The 22166-nt window shown below is 39.4% G+C and overlaps 2 protein-coding genes across 5 annotated transcripts in view; one reads left to right on the forward strand and one right to left on the reverse strand.

Moving 5' to 3' along the window:
• The first annotated feature begins 1968 nt into the window (after positions 1-1968).
• On the forward strand, positions 1969-17168 carry LOC120307511 (autocrine proliferation repressor protein A-like). The gene is made up of 10 exons (XM_039342369.1): positions 1969-1986; positions 2694-2792; positions 4072-4161; positions 5481-5610; positions 6137-6257; positions 7411-7537; positions 8650-8738; positions 9003-9087; positions 9639-9704; positions 11111-17168. Exons 1-10 carry the CDS (start codon positions 1969-1971, stop codon positions 11234-11236), a joined length of 951 nt encoding a protein of 316 aa, XP_039198303.1. The 3' UTR covers positions 11237-17168.
• CYTH1 (cytohesin 1) overlaps positions 16493-22166 on the reverse strand; it is a 76672-nt gene continuing 70998 nt past the window's right edge. For all 4 annotated transcript variants that reach the window (XM_039345229.1, XM_039345246.1, XM_039345239.1 and 1 more), the window contains exons 11-13: positions 21884-21955; positions 19139-19293; positions 16493-18128 (exon numbers count right to left, since the gene is read on the reverse strand). In XM_039345229.1, coding sequence (XP_039201163.1) covers positions 18050-18128; positions 19139-19293; positions 21884-21955 — 306 coding nt within the window. In that variant the 3' untranslated portion in view covers positions 16493-18049. The remainder of the gene's footprint in view (positions 18129-19138; positions 19294-21883; positions 21956-22166) is intronic.

The following is a 22166-nucleotide window of genomic DNA, read 5'->3' on the forward strand; positions in this document are numbered from 1 at the left end:
TAACTTAGATGGATAAACATATACAGTACATGCATATATGGCTCTTGAGTAAATGCTATATATTGGTCTGCAACTTTGGAGCCCTACCGATTTTCTTGTGCTACTTTATCGTACATGGGCTAAGCAGCCTTTCAAAACTTGAAAATAATAGTTCTATCATATTCTTCATCTTGCATGGAGTTTCCACAGCAGCAGGAACAGATCCAGAAAATATTCTTGAAATTTTGATCCTGGCAGTATCCCTATGGTGACATGCTTGACATTTGAGTGCTTTGCAACTGGTAGGCATTTAAAATAATTGCAACATCCTGTAGATACATAATCACTATTTGTACATTTCACAACCAGATTCCAATAAGCAAAATCAATGGAGAAGCTGTAAAGCCGTATAATTGCAAGTTGTAATGATGCGAAGGCTTGCTGAATGGAAAGTCTATTGCAGTCATGCAATGTAACCATGTTGCTTAGCAATGGAGATGTCAGTCCCAATTCCAGTTGCTAAGTGAGGACTACTTGTACTTACATAACGTTTACAAGAGCAATACACTGCAGTTACAAACATGAAATCATACAAAAAATTTTCTAGACTGCAGTTGAAGAGAAAAATACAAGTATGACTGTAAATTATTGGCTAAAAGTCTTTTGAAAAGCAAAGAAGTTAGGCTGAGTGCTGAGCAATTTACAACAGATGCTGGGAAGTGGATAAAATGCATTCTTCCTTAGAGCAAGTAGTATATCTGCCATTATTTTGTTAAATAAGAAATGACTATTTTTCTTATTCTTTCTAGAAGCATCCTTTTGGGATGAAGAATATAACAGAAAATAGTTTGTTTGCATATGTTTTGTGGAGATTTATTAATGATCCAACCAGTTCACTGGACTGGGCCATCCAATTCCCAATGGTCAAGGTAATCCTGAAATTCACCTTCTTTACTATAGGGTTGTAGAGCTTGGGATCCTGCAGAAATTATTGGGCTCGAATCCCTATCAGCCCCAACCTGCATGAACAGAAATGTCAGACTGGTAATCTGCAACATATAGAGCAGGAATCTCCAACCTCCAAGCCATGGACCAGTACTGCTCTGTGCCCTATTAGGAACCCAGCCACACAAGTGAGCGAAGCTTCATCTGCACATGTGGGGGCTTTGGGAAGCGCATGAAACCATCCCACCCACCTATCTGGTCCGTGGAAAAATTGTTTTCCATGAAACCTGTCTCTGGTTTCAAAAAGGGTTGGGACTGCTGATATAGAGGGCTACAGATTTCCCATATTTACTATAAAGTGTGGCTGTTGAACCCAGTGGAAACTTTCTAGAGGACCGATGACTTGTGTAACTATACGCCCTTCTAAAGTCTGTGTCTGTAGACCAGAGTCCCCAATGCCCGGTCCACGATCCACTACTGGGCTGTGGCCCGTTAGGAACCAGGCCATCATGATGTAAAAAAGATGTTGAGATTCTAGAAAGAGTACAGAGAAGAGCAACAAAGATGATTAGGGGACTGGAGGCTAAAACATATAAGGAACGGTTGCTGGAATTGGGCATGTCTAGTTTAATGAAGAGAAGGCGTAGGGGTGAAATGATAGCAGTGTTCCAATATCTCAGGGGTTGCCACAAAGAAGAGGGAGTCCAGCTATTCTCCAAAGCATCTGAAGACAGGACAAGAAGCAATTGATGGAAACTTATGAAGAAGATATCTAACCTAGAAATAAGAAGAAATTTCCTGACAATTAGAGCAATTAATCAGTGGAACAACCTACTTCCAGAACTTATGAATGCTCCAACACTGGAAGTTTTTAAGAAGAGACTGGACACCATTTGTCTGAAATGGCATAGGGTTTCCTGCCTGAGCAGGGGGTTGGACTAGATGACCTCCAAGGTCCCTTCCAACATTGTTGTTGTTATTGTTATTATTACAGTACTATATATGACATCAGGCCACACAAGTGGTGGGTGAGTGCGTGCCGGTATGTACGGCTCCAATTGTGTGAGCTGTGGGCACTTACACACAAAGTTCCATTTGTGTGAGCAGCAGGCACTGGTGCAAATGAAGATGTGCACTCCCACAGGACCATCTCCTCTGGTCCGCCAAGCCAGAAAGGTTGGGGGGCCATTGCTATTTAGACCACATGGTGATTACCCTGTGAGCTGTAGAAAACTCCTTTCTATTTAACGTCAGCAATGCTTAGTTGTCAGTGAAAACAAAGACGAGAGAAAGGCATTCTCAGATCAAACTGTTCACAGGTGTGAACAATAAAAAGGTTTCTAAAATACTGTTGTTCTCTTCCTAGGAAGATTTCATTTAAAAAAATCATTAGCAAATAAATTGTACGTACCACATTTAGAAAAGAATGACAGTTTTAAAGAGGCGCACCTAAATAAAATCTTTTGGCTGCTTTAAGATTAGCTTGGCATTGCCACAAAACATTTAATGACATAGATGATGCGATGGCTAACTTTTCAGGTTATGGGAAATGAATAAAACTTACAATAATTGTTCTGCTGTCTCACATGTTGAACACTGCTTGTTCTGTTTCCCCCCCTTTCAGCAGAGAGATATTGGTTTTTCACGGGAGCCTATTAAACATATATGTTTAAATCATAATTTTGTTGATGCTTTGAATGTACCATGTCAAATCTGCATTGAAATCTGTCTCGTTGCAGAAGCTATAATCCTGCTCTCTTCCTGTGCAGGCCACTGTGCGAGCCATGGACACAGTTACAGATTTCTTGCTGAAACAGACTTGTGAAGATGTACAAATTACTGAATTTATGCTGCTAGGCTCATCCAAGGTATCTGAGAGGGCCAAGGCCTAAGTAAGATGGCTGGACAGTTAGATTTTTTTTTTTAGATTTTTTATTATTATTATGTAAAAAATTCCATTTCTACATTGAATTTTTTTAAAGGTATGCTCTCCATTCATCCTCTGGTGGACCCCTCCCTTTTATTCCACCCCCCCCCCTTTTGTCTTCTCTGTTTCTATTTCTTCCTTGGTAGAGCTAACATAACTTGGCTGAAAAAATTCTGATGAGCTCCAAATGGCAACAGAGTTTTCTATACCTGCTAGTTACATCTAGTGGTTGCCTGGACTTTTACAGCCCACGTGTGATAATCCATGTAAATTTGTCCGGCATCCAAGAGTCTGCATATTGCTGAGCCCTAGTGGCACAATGGTTACAATGCAGCACTGCAACCTGGCTCTGCCCACAGCCTGGTGTTCGATCCTGATGGGCTCAATAGCAATAGCATTTAGACTTAAATACCGCTTTGCAGTGCTTTACAGCCCTGTCTAAGCAGTTCACAGAGATAGCATATTGTCCCCAACAATCTGGGTCATATTTTACCGACCTTGGAAGGCTGAGTCAACCTTGAGCCGGTAAGATTCGAACTCCTGGAGCAGTGGTGGGAGTCAGCCAGTTCGCACAACTTCGGCAGAACCGGTAGCTAATTTTTTGTTGCCCAGGCCCAGAACGGACTTCTGGAAGCAGCATCCACACAGAGAACCAATTGTTCACATATTTGAATCCCACCACTGTCCTGAAGTGAGCAGTGAGTTAGCCTGCGATACTGTATTCTAACCACTGCACTGCCACAGCTCTCAAGGTTGACTCAGCCTTCCATCCTTCCAAGGTCATTAAAATGAGGACCCAGATTGTTGGGGGCAATAGGCTGACATTTGTAAACCACCCAGAGAGTGTTGTATATAACAGTATATAAATCTATAAGCTATTGCTATTGCTTGAAGTCTTTCTTCATTCTCTGGTGGCTGCCAGCACAAATTTTAAAGTTACTACCAAGACAGCTGTATAATAGTATAAAAGCAAAAAAAAAAACCAACCCCCCCCCTCTACAAGTATGTTATGAGAGAAATGTATATAGATCTACAATTAATCTTTAATGTGATAGAGTGGTGGTGTGATGTGTAGTAGGTCATGCAGTTGTAAACAACAAAAAAGTACTCCTCGTCACTGTCTTTCTTCATTAAAGTGTTTAAAAGGCTACCCATCTCAGAAAAATTCCTGAGTTTATTTCCAGCAGCTCTGCTCCATCTTTCTATCTTCCCCCTCTTAGCGTGGATGGATTGCTTGGCTGACTGCAGCCATTGACAAGCGTGTGGTGTCATTTGTCTCAGTCGTTATGGACGTCCTGAATTTTGTTGAGGTGAGAGTTTTCAGATGCAGTACCTATACACCTGTACTTTGTATATACTAGATTGGCTTGTGACAGAAGAAATCTCCTGTTTCTCCAGATTTTTCTAAAGGAGCTTCTTATCTTTTTGAAGGAGTTCCATAATTATAAAGTTAAACGGCTTAGAATACTTAACCAAAGCCTGATGGTCTCAGACATTAATTGGGTGACTTCAGCTAATGGAAATGAAAATTGGGTTACGGTGGAAGAAGGGTGAGCAGCCTATTTTAGATCTTTCTGGACTTGACCTCACAATGATCCTCATCAGCACAGCAAGTGGGAAAGCACTGGAACAGTTGTAGTCCAAAATAATGGATGCACCAAGCTGCCATTGCTGGCTCTCATTTTAATGGGAAAAAACGTTCTGTCCTGTCAAAGCTACTGTCAGATCAGTACCAGCACTTTCCTATTTGCATGTCACTTCTCCACTCAGTTCAGATTGAGCTGAGATATGAATCTAAACTTCTGTACTTGAATATGTAGGCTTACAAATTATTGCATAAACTGGAAGGGGCATTTTGTTTCAAGATTTGAGATGATTAAATACAAGTACATAAAGTTCTCAGGGGGTCTTCCCCAAAAGAAGGCTACTTTGCAGATTTTGCCAATAGTTTCTGTGGCAACTACCACCAGCCTCCTCCCAACATCCTAGTGTAATAGTGAAGTGAAGGACTTATAGAAAATACAAAATGACTGCCAGAAAGAAAATAAAAATTTAAAGTTTTTCCATTTGGTTTTTTTTTTTTTAAAGGAGGAGTACAGTTGGACTGTCCTAAAAATAATTGGAAGTCTCTCTTTTGTCCCTAGAAAAGTTCACTGAAATTATCATCTCTGTTACTTCACTCAGAATAAAAAAAAAAATTGAAAATAAGCATTTGCTTCAAAGCAGACATGTTATCTGATGCGTCACAAAAAAATAGACGCATTCCAAAAGTCCTAACTAAAATGCCCCTTGAAGAAGTTATCTCTTTCTAAGACTCTCTGTCACAAGACCTCCTTTTGTGTACCCCATCTAGTTCATAGCAAATCCCCTGCCCCCTGAGAATTTCAGAGAGTTGAAGTTCTCAGAAATGGAGGGCACAAGGTTGGAAAAAGCTGGCATTTATCTACAATATGGTTTGAACCCAGGATTATTGACAGGACCTCAGGAGCCAAACAATGTTCAGTACTTGTAAAATTGGTCTGCCCATGCGACTGGGGAGTCATTACTTAAAAATCTAATGCCAACAATTTAGCTTTTTGTCAAGCTTCCCTTCATTGCATCAAAAGGTCACAGCTATAACCTTCTGCAGAATTTACATCACCAGTACAGATCATATTGTGGCTGGAGTTTTGCACTGGCACCTTTCTACTACATCAATATTACTCAACAGATTGATCATCCCCGTTTTGAACTTATTGCTTCGAATATCGACCCTTTGAGTAAGTAAGCACCACCGAAGGTGAGATGAATGGGTTGAATTAATGAAGGACTAGATTATAGGACTGTGATGTTTAGCAGGAGACAAATGGATTTAGGGAGATGCAAAGTGTGTGAAAGAAACTGAGGCATACAATGATGGGCTGTGAGAATAACCTTGAGGAACAGGTGGGAGAGCTATAGCCAATGGAATGGTCGGATAAGAGAAATCTCAGCCCAAAGAAGAAATAGTTTGAGAAAATGTCTCAGACCAGACCTTCCCTAATTCTCTTCAGGATAAAGGCAGGAAGGGGAAGATGCAATCAGAGTTTCAAGATTCTGTTACTTTGACCTCTACTTTGGTGTCCAAGTCTGCCTTGAAGGGCTGACATATAGTTAAGGTGTGGGTGAGGGGAGAAATTAAATATCAAAAGCAGTTCTATTCTCTTTCCTCCAAACAATTACCCCTATCCTATTTTGCTCTGTGCTCAACTTGAGGCAAGGCTGAGACCCACACCTTCCTTCCCCCCCCTTTTTTTCTGTTCCCAGAATATAATGAGCATTATGTCAACAAAGCAAAGTATCTAATTGTGGCATCAGGAGATGAAATGGGCCAGCCTGACAATTCTTATTATTATTTTAATCAGCTAACAGGAAAGAAATATCTCCGGTGAGTTGAGCCATAGTAGAATGTTCTCTGTTATGTGTGTGTGTGTGTGTGTGTGTGTGTGTAGAGAGAGGGGGGGGTTGCATTTTTAGAAGAGTGGAGAAGAGTTGAGAAATAATCAGTGCTCAGCAAGAGTTTGAATTAATGAGTTGCAAATAAATTGTACAAAAACAGTTCATCCAAGGGATTTTATTACAATTACAATTCAACTCTTGCAACAACTATACTGGTAGCATAGGTTAGATGGTCACTTTCGATTTAAAATGAAAAAAAAATTGTGCTGGGCAAAGTCCAATCCCTCCTTCGGACAATAAACTCAATGGATGAGTTTAATTAATTAATCTAGAGCTTAATGAGAGGCAGTGGAGGAGAAGAATCAGACTTACTATTCCTAAATGCCTTGTAATAATGACAAGCTTGCCTTATTTGGAAATTGCCTCAGATTATATCTTGAATTCCAGTTCTCTGATACAGTTTGTGAATTTATTGGACTTTACTGATACATGAGTAGCATCAATCCTATATAATATCCAAGGATCACTAAATAGCCTCCTTGGTCAAAGTAAAGGAGGAATGGCATATTGTTTGGGAGCAGAAAAATAACCCAGTGCTGCAGCTTATTTTAACACCATAGCAGACTTAAGGATTTGTTTACTTTGTGTGCCAATGCAAAATTAAATAGGCAACTCTACTGTGGGTTTTCACGCGCCAGCGGTCTCCCATGGGTGTTGAAGAACAGACACGTACACGTGGTTTCCTCGGGATGGGAGCCTCGAACAAAGACGAAGCATCCCTTTTATTGTGTTATCAGAAGGCGGGTTTATAGGCACCTGGTGACCACCTTACACCAACCACATTTGTTATGACACAGCATATTAGCATATTACACGTGCTAACTTTGTTTTGCACACGCTACTATACAGCTGTTGCACACGGCACTAACAAACACCAAAACAACATTCCCTTGCACCGCACGGCACAAACTTGTTTTTTCACTTTTGACTTCCGCATACCTTGGCCTACTGCAGCTGATGACTCAGCCAAACAGGCCAGATAACCCAATAATTCCAACACTCTACAAAGTTGTTTCAAAGCGAACTCTTACTATTCAAGCAATGCATACATTTCACACCGTTCTCACCCTGATCATTTATAGGATCATCCCAAATATGAACCATGCCTTAGCTTTCTATGGAGACAGTATTGGAATTCCAATCGCCACTTTTTACCTTATCACCATGCAGAATCAACAGCATCCCCAGGTCCATTGGAACAGGACTGTGGTAAGAGACATATTATTCACAACAGCCAAAAATAGTTGCTCTGCTATTCTCACAAAAAGGCATTTTCAACAATCAATTTAGAACACTCTTTATTACCTTAGTAGTATATCCAATATTATGGCCAATGCAAGCACCAACCTGGAACCCTCCAGATGGAGTGGTTGGGAATTCTAAGGGTTTCAGTCACTAATACCCCTGGTGTACACTGGTTGGGAAACCTTTGTTACATTACTCATTATTTTTAAGTAAGTGTTTAAATTAGCTATTTCTTTATTTTGAGCAAACATTAGTCACAGCCACCCCATATAGACTGTACTCCCTATCCAATTCTGAGTGGGAAAATGTACTTTGAGAACTGGAGTGATGAGGGTGGGTGGGAGAACTTGGGTTGTTGGGAGAAGGAGAGCTGGAGCAGGAGGATTACGGCCCTGAGGACCACATGCAATACCAATTGTTGGGGTAAGGATCAAGGTCCATACATTCACTCGCAGTCCTGTCCACCCAGATACCAGCTTACCAAGGATCTCACTGCAGCTGAGATAGCTAAGGCAAAAAGGATTTGCTTGCCTGTCTCTTTCCTGGTGCCCCAGTGTTGCTTTCACTGCTGATTTTGCACAGAGCTCTCTGTGGTCCAGTAACCATTTAATTCTCTCAGAACAGAAGGCATCAGATGAATAGGAATGTAAACCTTAAACAGACATAACAGAAAGACCCTATCCTTTAAAAAGAAGAATCACAGACCCACCCATGCGCTGATGTGTCTGTCTCTTGGTGCATGTTTTGCAGCCATCATTCTTACCCTTTCCAAATATCAAATCCAGCTTCAAGTTACCAAAGTTTGCTTTTTCCATAGATCAGGTGTATAGACAGCAATTTAACTGATAGTCCATCATATCTTGATTTCATCGGGTCATAATAGAGGGTGATGAGGGTTGACTTCCAATACATCAGAACAGCAGCAAATTGGAGAAGGCAGCATTAATGACATGGGCATCCAAGATTTGATTTACATACCAACAGTGTTTTTTGTTTCCATTTAGGGAAAAGGAAAACAACACTCAGAAGGACACCTGCCTTCATTTCTTTCTCACTGATCCTTCCTCTTTTTCTAGAAAAATACTGGAGGAGCTATTTACTTTTCCACAGACCAGGAGCCTTCATTGATCTATGCTTACTATGCTAACACTAATGATGAAACAAGGTATTGGGGCCCTATACATACATACATACATACATACATACATACATACATACATACATATATATATATATATATATATATATATATATATATATATTCATTTTCTGTCTGTTTTTGAGAGTTAATTTTGCAAAACTAAATGACATAATTTTTTAAAAAATGATGTAAGATATAGAATTAAAATGAGAAATAAACCTATTCCAAAAAGGAGGAAGAAAAAATACGGGAGTGTACAATTTTCTCCTCTACTTTTAACATCTGTAGGAGAGATTTCCGGATGCATGTGTTATCTGGACAAGAAGCTAAAAGGAATCCTATTAAATGGAATCGTGCTAAAGTGAAGAAAGTGGTGAGTAGACATTCATTCGTTCGTTTGTTCATTTATTCATTTGTTCATTCATTCATTCACTCATTCATTCAGCTTTGGTGGAGAAAAATAAAGCCATCCAATTAATAGCAAGCACCCCTAGGAAACTTATGGATGTTTAAATATTGCTGTTACACTACAGTTCCCAACATACCTCACCATAGAGTGTCTACCTAAGCAGCTCCTTCATCTGTCATCTCTGAAGAAGCTTTAGCATATTGTAACTCATCAGATAGAGTGGCTATCCAGATCTCACCTTGGGCCAGATCCTTGATTGTCCTATCTGGCCATTTTCAATGCAGCAAAACATTTGTTTTTATCTGCTTTGCCTTCCTTTCTCAATATATGGGTCAGCTCCCCAGACTGCATATTCAGGCTCAATCTGGCCAAAACTAGCAAAAACTCAAAAAAGCCATTATCAGTCTTTGTACTTATTCAGATACATCAGTGGTTTGATATCTTATTTCCTCATGGATGATTTCAGCTTTCTAAACGGTAATCAACTATTTCTTGTCTTTTTCGTTCTTGGAAAGAGCACAAATGTTTATAAGAAAGAAATGAAAAACCCAGACAAAGGATGGACAGGATTCTTCATTGAGGTAAATATTGAGTTTTGCAGATAATGTTTTCATGGGGGTGGGGAGGGCAGTCAAAGTTAAAGACTGGGCTCCCTCCACTTCTGGATATTCAAGACTTCTTACCTGAATAATCAGCTTTTATAAAGCTGGGCTTGGGATAGAGTGGGGGGGGACCAAAAGTTTTTAAAATAGGCCACATCCCTACCCCTGCACGCAAGAATTGTTTCACACTTGCAAAAGGAGCATGCTTTAATTAAGATCCTGGGTATTCTAATGTTTGAAAGGGGAGGGGAGGGGTGGGCTTGAGGTTTGCAGGGGCAGAGGGGGTAAATGATGATATGGACAATCCATCCCTTTTGGAGTTGTCTGTACTTAGGTGGCAGAAAGTCTACTGCAGAAATTATTTCAGCATTCTGATGCAAGTGTCCTATTCTGCAAATGCTTCTGCATCTACCTCTGTCTTTGTTGTTTCAAAGGAGGAATAAACAAGGGGAAATGAGGGCTAGAACTAATGTGAGAAGGGGAGGGCCACATTTTCGGGGGGGGGACAAGTGGTTATCTGATAGCCCTAGGCAATGACATGGAGTTTGTCTTCTGCTCCCACTTGATATTTTTTCTTATAAAAGCAGCTGTATTTTCCATTGTCTTTAGATGCTTCCATTTTAAATTAACTCTTTTCCACTGCTCCTGAGAGTCTTGTCCCTTTACTTCCCAGGTGCCTGACCTGTGGCTGATCTATGGAATCAGGAGAAATTTCTCCTGTCTTACCAGGTGATCCCTGCTGAGTTCATACATCAGCATCCTCAATACCAGAATATAGATCTATCAAAAATAACTTCGTGTCCTAGAGGCAACCCACTTTAGAGTGTGGAATTACGCTAATAATTCTTTAGAATTAGTAATTCTTAGAATCACACTAAAGTGAGAGCCAGTTTGGTCGAATGGTTAGGACACCAGGCTAGAAAGCAGGAGAGTGTGAGTTGTAGTCCTACCTTAGCCATAAAAGCCAATCTCACAGAATTGCTGTTGTGGGGTAAATAGGAGGAGGAGGGTGCATTGGATATGTTCACTGCCTTGAGTTATTTGGATAAATAAAGTCTGGATATAAATAAATAAATAAATAAATATTACCTGGAAGATAATACTCAGTGGAAAAAACAATTTGCTTAATTTATGCTGTGTTAAATCTATAAGGGCAGTACTACTTGCTAACCAGAAGGGCAAACAGTATTATATTGCACTATCCCTTCTCTGCTAGCTCAAAAATAGACGGACTGCATGTTAATATAGCTTCCCAGCTATGCCCTTTAATGAATCCCCACCATCTTCATGAGCAATGTAAATTGAAGAATAAGGAACTGTTTGGCACAGCATTTTTTTGGACCCCGTTCTGAAGCAGGGCTTTAAAGAATATGATTCCATTACAGGCTACATATGCCGGCTTTGGGGATTCAAGTGAAAAATTAATAATAACATCCGAGCTTCACATAATCCCAGAAACCTTTCCATGTGAGGACTGTGTTGGAGAAGGGTGCTATAGCAAACTGGTCTAAGAACATTCAACTAAAATGGAAGATGCCTTTGAATGATCAATAAGATGACACAGAAAAGCAGTGGCCGTCCAATTCTGGAATAACCTAGAAGAGGGAATGGGCAGTGTGCCCTTTCAGATACTGCTGGGTCTACTGGAAGCTGTAGTTCAGCAATCCCTACAACATGACTTCCCCATCTTTAGTATAGGTAGTCTGACTCACATTTTGCAATAAATAAAGCAAGCTATTTTCAAGGAATCATCTGTGAATCATAGTGGTAACGAACACTAATGACTAGATATAGTTGCCTTCAAATGATTTTTTTTGTTATGGCTTCTCCACAATTTTCCATTCTTTTACTTAATAAAATCTTAATCTGCATCACATCTGGCTAATTGGAATTAATGTATGTTTAATATATGTTTGGGATTACAAAGGGATTGAGGTTCAGTACAATGTTTGGCAATCTGGAAGAAAAAAGATTGCATTGATCTCTATCTCTGTGTGAAGAATTTTTGAGGACAGGGCAGAATTGAGACATTCGTTACCTTTGTTATATATTACAGAGAAACTGTGATAAACTTATCACACTTTATATACAGAGGAAATGTGTAGCATTAATTCTTAAACCACATCTAAGTGCAGTTGAAGAAAAAGAGATTTAGGAATATTCCCAGCCATCTTCAGAATGCATTTGCATTTATCAACAGCTTCTCCTAAAACTGTGGTCCAGTATGTTGGTGCCACTAGTTAGTAAATGCCATCCATTTAGTAGTTAGTAGTGGCACCAACATATTGCACTTGTGAACAATTAAAGGAGATGACAGATGTTTCTAGTCTCTAGATGACAGAAATCTATCATAATTTTTATTATTCTCTGTAGACTCCTTAGAGGAAAGCTGGCAGATGCAAGAATCTCAAATACGTAATATAAAAGCGAGTTATAGCACTTTTATCTTTACAAGGAGCTATAATATATCCCCAAACTTCTTGGGGGGGGGGGAAGAGAAGGAAGATAGCCTGAACACTTTACAGAGACATAATAGCATGAAGTCTCACATGTTTCCTGGACACCATCCCAATTTTAATTCTTCCCTTGCAAGTTATTTATAATAAACTGTCAGGTTCTCCTTTGTTCCTTTTGAGTTTCCATTGGGCCAGTTGATAAGAAGCTTTGCAGCTGCAATCATACATTCACACAATTTGCTCAATGTAGAGTTATTTAGAAGTTTATTATTGCAGATTAAACTTCAGCTCTGGATCTGTCACAAGGGAGCCCCCTTGTGATCAAATATAGTCATCAGTGAAGGACTTGTCCTTGTGAATGAATCCATCTGAGTTTTGGTGAAGGATGAAAAATCACTTCTGAAACCACACATTATTTTATTTTATTTTTATTTATTTATTTTGCTTTGGTGGGTAATCTGTGCTCTCATTCAAAGGGATTCACATCCTCTCTTCTCACTTCCTGTGTTTCCAGTAGGTTAGGCTATTAAATAAACAAAACTGCTGCCATGCCAGCATTAAGAGTTTAGAAGGCAGTGGATGCTTGCCACCATAATGAGCACAGATATAGAGAGCAAGTTATTAACTTTTTATGGAGATGAGGAAAGATATGCTTTCCAGTTCATGGAGAATGGATAAGACTGGTTGGCATAGATACCTCACTTTCTATGCTCAACTAATTGGCCATAAAGGCTTATTATGCTGGCAGTTTTCTTGAGCTTCTCTAAATATACTCATCCTTAGAACACATTGTTGCCACAATAGAGCTGAAGTGGTAAGAGCAGCCAAAATTAATGTTGGGCAAGCTTTAAAAGAAATTCAGAAGGGTTGGAAAACCAAAATTCTTGTCATCTAAAGATAGCCATGGAGAATCAAAGTACATAGATTTTTTTTTAACTAGGGAGTTTTCAATGGAAGATTACTTTGGGAAATGGAGCCATGCAAATTTCATGTACAAGCATCATCTCTCTATAGATACCCATCATTCTCCCCATAATTGTTCAGGAAGCACTCTAAACTTTACTTTTTTTTAAAAAATTACCAATTTAAAATTAAGTTTTGACTGGGAAATACTGGTCCCAACACATCTTGAAGGAATCAAACAGGTGAAAAACCAATGCAAGCCATTATTCTTCCTCTGTCTATCCCAGATCTCTCTTCATGCGATTGTCCTAAACAACATCCAAATGAAGCTCTTAAAAGAAATGCTGGATTATTGAAACATTATTAATGGAATTGTACATTAATACAATTAATGTATTAATGTACAATTCCTGATTTTCTCCACTGCGCCTTCCGTCATTCCCTACCTCGCATAAAACTTCAATTAAGGAGAAAAAAGCATATTAATTACACATCTTTGGATTGGAAGTGCTAGATGTACCTTTAATTAAAGTCCCTGCATAATTTTTGGTACTGTTCAGTATGATTGATAAACCATCAAACAAACACACAGGGCTGACTCATATGATGAACAGTTAAGGGAACCAGTTATCCCTAGGCATGTCTAGCCTAATAAAGAGAAGGATTAGGGATGACATGTCTTCCAGTATTTGAGGGATAGTCACAGAGATGAAGGGATAGACTTATTCTGCATATCATCTAAGAGCAGGACAAGAAGCAGTAGGTGGAAGTTCATTAAAGAGAGATCAAACCTGGGACTAAGGAGAAATTTCCTTACATTGGGAACACTTAATCAGTGGAATAGATTGCCTCCTGGAGCTGAAGGTGCTCCATCGCTGCAGGTTTTCAAGAAAAGACTGGGCATCCATTAGTATTGAATGGTATAAAAATTCCTATTTTGGGCAGGGGGTTGGACCTGGTAGACCTTCCAGCCCTGATTCTATGATCTGAAGGAAATGGAGTTTTTCATATACAGAAGCAGCTTTGCATGTAGGTATCAAGTGAGGTACTGTACAGTATGAATCAACACAACACTCCCCCTGTCCCAACTGTCAACTTACACTTTCTAGACATGATTTCTTTGTGAAGACTAAAGGCCATTTCACACAAAAATTGAATTCCAGATAGGCAAGTCTGAATTGTACAGTTCTCATTCTAAACAGGATCTGGAATAGTAGTGACAATTCAAAAATCACACTTTGCTGCCATCTTCAGGTAATGAACCAGGCGTGAGTTTCAAAAAGTAAATTTGAGGAAATACACACAATACACACAAGCACTCATTTCCTGAGTGTCTTTAATAAACAAAGGTCCATAACTTGAATCAGGTAGCTACAAAACTGATTTCAAGTTCAAGTTCTGACTGGTAGTGACAGTAAAAGGAAGCTAATCACCATCAGGCATCAATCATTTCTTTTCCATTTTGCCAGTGGAAATAATAAAGTGAATGTACTTGCCTGCTTGCAAGTGAAATGAGAAATAATGCTGTAGTGATTCACACACTCTTGTATGCATAGGCAATGAATCAGAGGTTTGGGTTTTGGTAAAAAAAAAAAAAATCACTTCCAAAACCATACAATATATCTGTTTTGGTGGGTCTGCTTAGCGATACTAAACACAGTGAGTGTCTCAGATTTCATTCCTGGCCATCTCCTGCACTGAAACCATGGACTGGTTTCTGCCAGAACATGTTGAGTTTTGGACAAGGTAGACTAATAATATGTCTTTCTTTCTTTCTTTCTTTCTTTCTTTCTTTCTCTTTCTTTCTTTCTTTCTTTTTCTTTCTTTCTTTTCTCTTTATTTTTCTTTCTTTTCTTCTTTTCCTTTCTCTCTCTCTCTCTCTCTCTCTCTCCCCTTTTCCTTTCCTTTCTCAAACATTTCTTTACATATTGTAAGCAAACTAGGAAACAAAGTTGGCTCATTAACAACCCCCCCCCCTAAATGATCTGGGAAACTGGAGGGGATGGAGGATGTAGCTCTAACTCTGAAGAGTCATCCCTCAACACCCCCTCCTCCCTGTAAGTAAATTAATATTTGTATTTAACTTGGCATGCCAAGTGATATGGCATTGGCTACTCCACTTTCTAGGTAGTTTACAATACTGCAATGCTTCACAATTTATTCTTTAGAATCCAACCATGTGTTCACTAGATGTGCTGGACTACAACACCCAGCATTCCAGACAGCCTTGCTGATTCCCTTCAGCTGCTCTAAATGGTCATCTCATTTCAGCATCTATTTTGAAAGGCATCCAGGATGGAGTAAATTTAAGATTACGTCGTGTCTGCATGCAAAAGCATAATCAACAGCCACTCAGCTGCAATGTTTTGGAAGGCAAATCTTCCCTTTGGCTGCCTGCTCTCCCTGGTGCCCCACCTGAAAGTCCATGTCTTCTGCCTTAGGCTGGTGAAATCTGCTTTCTTCACAACCCCAAGAGGTCAGCAAGTAAAATATTGAATGTGGAAACAGGATGTGCCAACTCAAAGATTTTCCATACAAACATCCATTCCCAACTACCTTTCCACTCACCCCCACTTTCTTAATTTCAGCATCTTAATTTAGTGGGCTGTTGTGAGATGCTTGGGAGTCAGAAACTCTTGCTGATTTATTTCCAATTACCCAAAGATGGTCTAGCATATTATCCTGTTTGCCTGCTCCAAGGATAAGCACTACCCTTGTTAGCTCTAAAGGAACCTGGTTATTTTCTTTTCTTGTCTGAGTGGGAAACTTCCTGCCTCCATCTTGCAACTCTGCATTTTATTTAAATTACATACAGTAGCACTGAAATGTTGTAAGCAACAATTATCTTAGTTCTTATATGCAAGATGGCAAGTAATATATAAATCCCATTAGCAGACAAGTCTGCACAGGCTGAAAAGCTCATCATTTCTGCATCAGTGGATATACCATATTTTTAATCTCACATAATTATTTAAATAGACATCTCTCAGTATAAGGTGCAAATCAGGAAGACTTACATCCAATAATGGACTCCAAATCATCCTGCCAACATCCTCCAAAGCCATTAAGATTTGCTTAGACCCACCTCAATATATATATTTTTTCCCAACAGGCAACCCTAGGATTAGCTGGCAATAACCTCATGCAAAAACATCGTTGCTGGGATTCCAAATTAATTCAATCTCATTATCCCTGTTTACCCAGCTAGAAGAAGACCTTCTCCATCATGTTACTTCATACAATTTTGATTTTGCAAATTCAAAGAGGCTGCCCACATTATCTGGCCTCTAATCAGAAAGAGCCAGATTCTTTTTTTTTTCCTTTTTTTTTGGTGCAAAACAATCCTCAGAACACAGAATGTGCTTAATTGTCGGCAGAAGAACACGAGCAGAACAAGATAAAATGTAAGCCAGATGTGAGTTCAATGTTTATTTGCTGCAGGTGCTCTGTGCTAAATCACAAAGTTGTGGGAAATAAAAGTTCCAAACCAGCCCTAAAAGATTCAAAACAAAATTATAATCCAACTGTTTGACCTGTAATATCTTTCACTCTCCCCATTTTCCCCTTGTGCTACAGCAATATGCAGGAATCCTGTCGTGTTTCATAAAAACAATCTTTAAAACAAATACAAAATAATCTCAAGGGGTAAGAAATCTGTACAGAGAGTATCTACATCTCAGATAAATAGACTGATACACAGATGGGTTTGGAAGCTTGGAGAACTGGGTGAGGAATCAAGAGTTCCCCAAAATTTTGCAAGGGAAGGCAGCCTTCTTTGTGGCTCTCCTCCCCACTCCCACAAACCTAATTTCAAATATTAGCCAGCAAACCCACCCACCCCCAAATCCCTAATCTCTTACTTGTGCTTCACTCAGAGTCAAGGACTACTACTTCCACTGTTCCAAGGCAACCTCAGTTGAACTAATCCGGCCCCATCCCTGCCAAAAAAGAACTGCAACAGGACTGATCAGAAAGACACCCATCAGGATGTGTGCTTTACCCTTCCTTATTATTGGAAGTTTTTTTCTTCTTCTTCCTTAAACTCTGCTATTCTGGGCCATTATTCCAATGCTAAATAAAAAAAGCCAGCAGTTGAGTGGGGCAGTCCCCACATGTTGTTGGCAAAATCTTCCTGCAAAGCATCAATACTAATCACACAATTGGCTTGCCCATTTCTGCAAGCTTGTGAACTGGCTTGCAGCAATAACAAGAACAACCTAAAGCAGGTGCCCTCTAGAACGAGGACAGTGGAAATCCTGGAGATGGCAGCCTTGCACTAGGCCACTAATCCAGGCGTTGGAGCAGACATCGTGATTGCTCAATACTCCTAATGGTTAATTATAAAAAAAGTGAAAGAGGATCCCAGTTAATCATGCCTAACAGACCACACTGGCTGAATCGCTTTGGGAACAGAAGCCACCAATCTTGCTTGACTAACAAATAAAAAATAAAGGCAATATGGGGTGTCTCTGGAATCTCCAGGCTTCAAAGCTAGCATGTCTGCTCTATAGGTCCATGGTCCACTCCTGGTGCTTGGGCTTTAGAGAGTAGCAATGGCAACTTAAAATAGAGTTACATCCCCTTAGGGGTGTATACCGCATGATGCACTCTACCTCTCCATTAGCTCACACAATGAACAAATCAGCTATGATAGCCCAAAAGACTCTCGCCACTTTTTCTTCTGGTCACATGCACTGCAGAAGATGCAGTGGGGTTCAGATTGCCAAGATAAGAAGCTGGCATTCTTCCTAAGAAAGAAGTTAGTGAATTGGTGGCTGCCATCAGCTTAGCGCCCCCTTCCCTTCTTCCTGCTCCCACACAGGAAAAGAATAGCAAAAGCGGAAGCTGGTCTCCTGAGGGTAGCAATAGAGAGCAGACGATCTAGTGCAGCCTCTCGTCCCCCACCCTCAGAAGATGGAGAGGTATCCCCTGCCAAGTTCACCACCGCAGAGTTAGACAAGGTGACTAATGTCGCTTGGTGGAGGAAACCTTCTTCTTGCGTGCAGCAAGCATCTCGTAGAAAGGGTCCCGGCTGATTGCAGCTCTGAAGAAAGAAAAATGGGGCAGGGGGGAAAGAGATAATTAAACTCTTAGAAGGGTTCCCAGCAAGACTTAAACAACTAAGGCTCAGAATGGCTTCAACTTCTTTCCTAACTCTTTAAGGAAAACCTTTCTTCACCGGGCATTCTCCCACCTAACAAGGAGATCACCGGGTCACTTTTTTAGGCTACAAAAAGGCAAACGTTTTATTATGATTTCATTAAGGATTGTCCTACCTCGTTTCCTCTTAATCAGAGCATTACAGGTAGTCCTTGACTTACAACTACAATTGGGACTTGCATTTCCATCATACATCCTTGCACTTGTAAATTGTTGCATGACAGGTTCCGATTTTACACCCATCTTTAATGCAATAGTAAGTCAAGTCACATGGTTATAAGTGTGAATCCTGCTTAAAATTGCAGATCATAATCAAGAGATTGGAGGATACCAATAAAGGAGAAAATGTGTAGCTCAGGGTTGAAATGAGGGATCCTTCGTGCTCTCTGAACTTGGTTGTTTTCTTGAAGATGTTTCATTATCCAAACTAGTAACATCAACTGTTGACGTTGCTTAGTTTGGGTAATGAAACATCTGGAAGAAAACAAGCAAGCTCAGAAAGAACCAAGGACCCCTGGGTGCAGGATTATGCAACCAGTCATAAATGTGAGCCAGTTGCCCAAATTGAGATCATGTGACCGCAGGGGTGGGATAATGGTCATAAGTTTGAATTTAGGCCATAACCAATTTTTTTTGGGGGGGGGGCTGTCATTAATTCAAAATGTCATTAAACAAATAGTTGTAAGTCAAGGACTACCTGTATCCCTACAGGCCTATTGACAAATATTGGCAAAAATCTAATGCTGATCCCCTCTCCCTAATTCCAGGTTCTTCTTTGGCAAAAGATTTATACTTCCTCTTACTGCTTCCCTATCAAAAATCTGAATTATGCACGAAGTTCTAGTAAATTCCCATATTGCTTCAAATACTGGCCATTCCCTTCTTCCATCTCACTTGATGCATTTGATCCACTCTTCCTTCTCTTCTATAGTGGGTGCCGAGATGCGATACACAGTGTGGTTTCCTTCTACCACACGTCCGTCTGCCTCCGTCTTACACGCTTTGATGACCTGGTCCTTGTTGTCAGGGATATACAGTTCAAAGCAGTTCTGCAAGAAGGACATGTCAAAACTTATTGCAAAATGAAGTCAGAAATGTTAACACAGAGAATTCAGTTGACAGAAAAGTCACATGTTTTCTGCAGCAAATATCAGTTCCATAAACCACTTCTGTTAACTGAAGTAGGAAGATACCAATTCAACGTAGTTTCCTATGTAATCCAAAATGATAAATTATGATTCCCAACTAAACCATCAATATTAATCTTGAATCAATCGCTTATTCCAAAACTGATCGTATTAATTTCCAAATTCAGTTGAAACAGGAAACTATAGTTAAAAAGCTTTCCGATCTGATTGCTCCTCCATCTGAGGCGTGAACAAAAGAAAACCTGTTAAGTGTTGTCAAGAAGTGTCTTCGTCTCTTCTTTTATTAAGCCAAAGTCAGATTATAGTAATTTATACAAATGCTAATGTGGCATCACCATAATAGCTCAGATACTACAAAGTTCATCTTTACTGGGCAACCATTTCAGAACAGTGCATATCAGACGTGTCCATACTTCAGAAATCATTTGGAATGCTTGGGAACATGAGCAGATCACCTCCTCCTTAAACTAAATCTCTTTTCAGGCTACAGTGCAAGATACAGCTACATTTGTTGTTGTTGTTGTTGTTAATTGCGAAGTCGTGTCCGACCCATCGCGACCCCATGGACAACGTTCCTCCAGGTCTTCCTGTCCTCTACCATCTTCTGGAGTCCATTTAAACTCACACCTACTGCTTCAGTGACTCCATCCAGCCATTTGCTACTCCCTGTATTTATTTATTCACATTTCTGAACCGCCCATCTCACTCAGAAAGGGAGAGAGCAGTTAGAAACAGTGTTAAGCTATTAAAATTGTTTTTATCTGCTGGGATGAAGGAAGAAGTTACTTCTTTTTTCTTTTTCTTTCCCTTTTTTTTCCCCACACCCATTTTTCTTTTCTTTGTAATTTTTGTAATTTGCATTGATGTTTATCTTTTATATATATCATTCTTAATAATGTTATTTGTATTAAAAAAAAGTAAATGCTCCCTTGTAATAAAGAAGTACTGTTCCCTCGTGATCTAGAACATCTCTTCCAAATCACTTCTGAAGTATGGACAGCCTCAGGTAAATGTTTTGTGCACTAAAATAAAATACCGGTATTCTAAAAAACAACAACAATAAGTCAAGCTATTTTCCAAGGCTCCTGAAGGCAGGACAAGAAGCAACGGATGGAAACTAACCAAGGAGAGACCCAACCTAGAACTAAGGAGAAACTTCCTGACAGTTAGAACAATTAACCAGTGGAACAAGCTGCCTCCAGAAGTGGTGAATGTGCCAACCCTGGAGGTTTTTTTTTTTTAATTGAAAATTTTTACAGTTTTACAATAAAATAATCCCCCTCTCCCACCCCCCCATCCCACCCATCATCCTCCCCCCTTCTTCCCAGAGCTGAATACAGGGTTAATAAAAACTAAAAAAAAAAAAACCTTACAACTTAAATAAACATCAAACAATTATAAATACATTAAAAAAAAACAACAAAATTTTAAATACTTTAACTCCAATATATAAAAACAAAACAAAACAATAGTTCGATCGTTTCCTTAAACATAAATTATTCAAAAGCTAGATAATACTTTTTAATCTCATATTTGTGCTGTATAAAATTCACCCATCTTTTCCACACCAAAAAGTATTTCTCTTGTGATTGATCTTTCAAATAAGCCGAAATTTTTGCCACTTCAGATAAATAAGAAACTTTAAGAAACCATTCCTCTAAAGTAGGCAAAAATTCCTTCTTCCAATATTGCCCTATCAACAGCCTTGCCGCTGTAATTAAATTCAACATTAAAATAGTTTCTTTGTCATCACAATCAACAATAATACCTAACAAAAACAATTGTGGTATAAATTTTATCCTTCTATTAAAAATTTTTTGAATATTCCACCAAATCTTGATCCAAAAAGCCTTTATATTTTTACATGACCACCAACCCTGGAGGTTTTCAAGAAGAGACTGGACAGCCATTTGTCTGAAATGGTATAGGGTTTGCTGCCTGAGCAGGGGGTTGGACTAGATGACCACCACCTTAAGAATCATCTGATCAAGATTTATTGTAAAATAGATCAAAGGCAGCAAAGGTAGGGCTTGAAAATGTTGTGGGTAAGACCTGGCCAATTCTCAGAAGTCTATTTTCTTCCTCTGTAGGATTTCCCTGAGCTCACTGCTATGGGGGTGTCATGCATAATTTTCCTTCTCTCGTTGAGTAAACAGAAATAGAACCAGTTCTACAATGTTGGCAAGCCTGCTTAATAACTCATATTTCAGGGTTTCTCCCACTTTTCTTGAATTCTCTCTCATTTTCTTTTAAAGCATGCAGAACAGCACCAATGAGGGCTTGGGAGAGTTTTCTGGGAGATTTATTTTGGTTTTGAATAACGATTTCCTACCTTTGTGCATGTACTAGAATTTTCATTTGCTTCCAAGAAGAAACTATGCTTTCAACTTTTAGTAACCATAGTAAAACAAAAAACAAAAAGGAACGAAAGGTTGCAAAAATGGTGACCTCACCCCATTTCACAACAGTCTCCAGGCTTAGTATTACTCACCGGCTTCTTAGAATCTTCCACCTCACGGATGCTTAGATTCTCCAGTGGAATAATGCCTCTCGGTTCCTTGTCCTGCAAGATGGTCAGATTTAAATCCATAAATTATCTTCTCAGTTGTAACACATGCTACAAATGTTCATTCATCACAAAGCTAAGTGGGAAAAACCTCCTCTCTCAGACAAATATATCCAGACAAATGCTTTAAAGACAAAACTTTCAGTGAGGAGGTCAAAGGTATATATCATAATAAAGTAAGGAGAAAATGGCATGAAAAAGGCCAACA

Source organism: Crotalus tigris, unplaced genomic scaffold (assembly GCF_016545835.1).
Source record: "Crotalus tigris isolate CLP2741 ecotype Arizona unplaced genomic scaffold, ASM1654583v1 scf7180000017551.9496454, whole genome shotgun sequence".
In the NCBI taxonomy this organism is placed as follows: domain Eukaryota; kingdom Metazoa; phylum Chordata; class Lepidosauria; order Squamata; family Viperidae; genus Crotalus; species Crotalus tigris.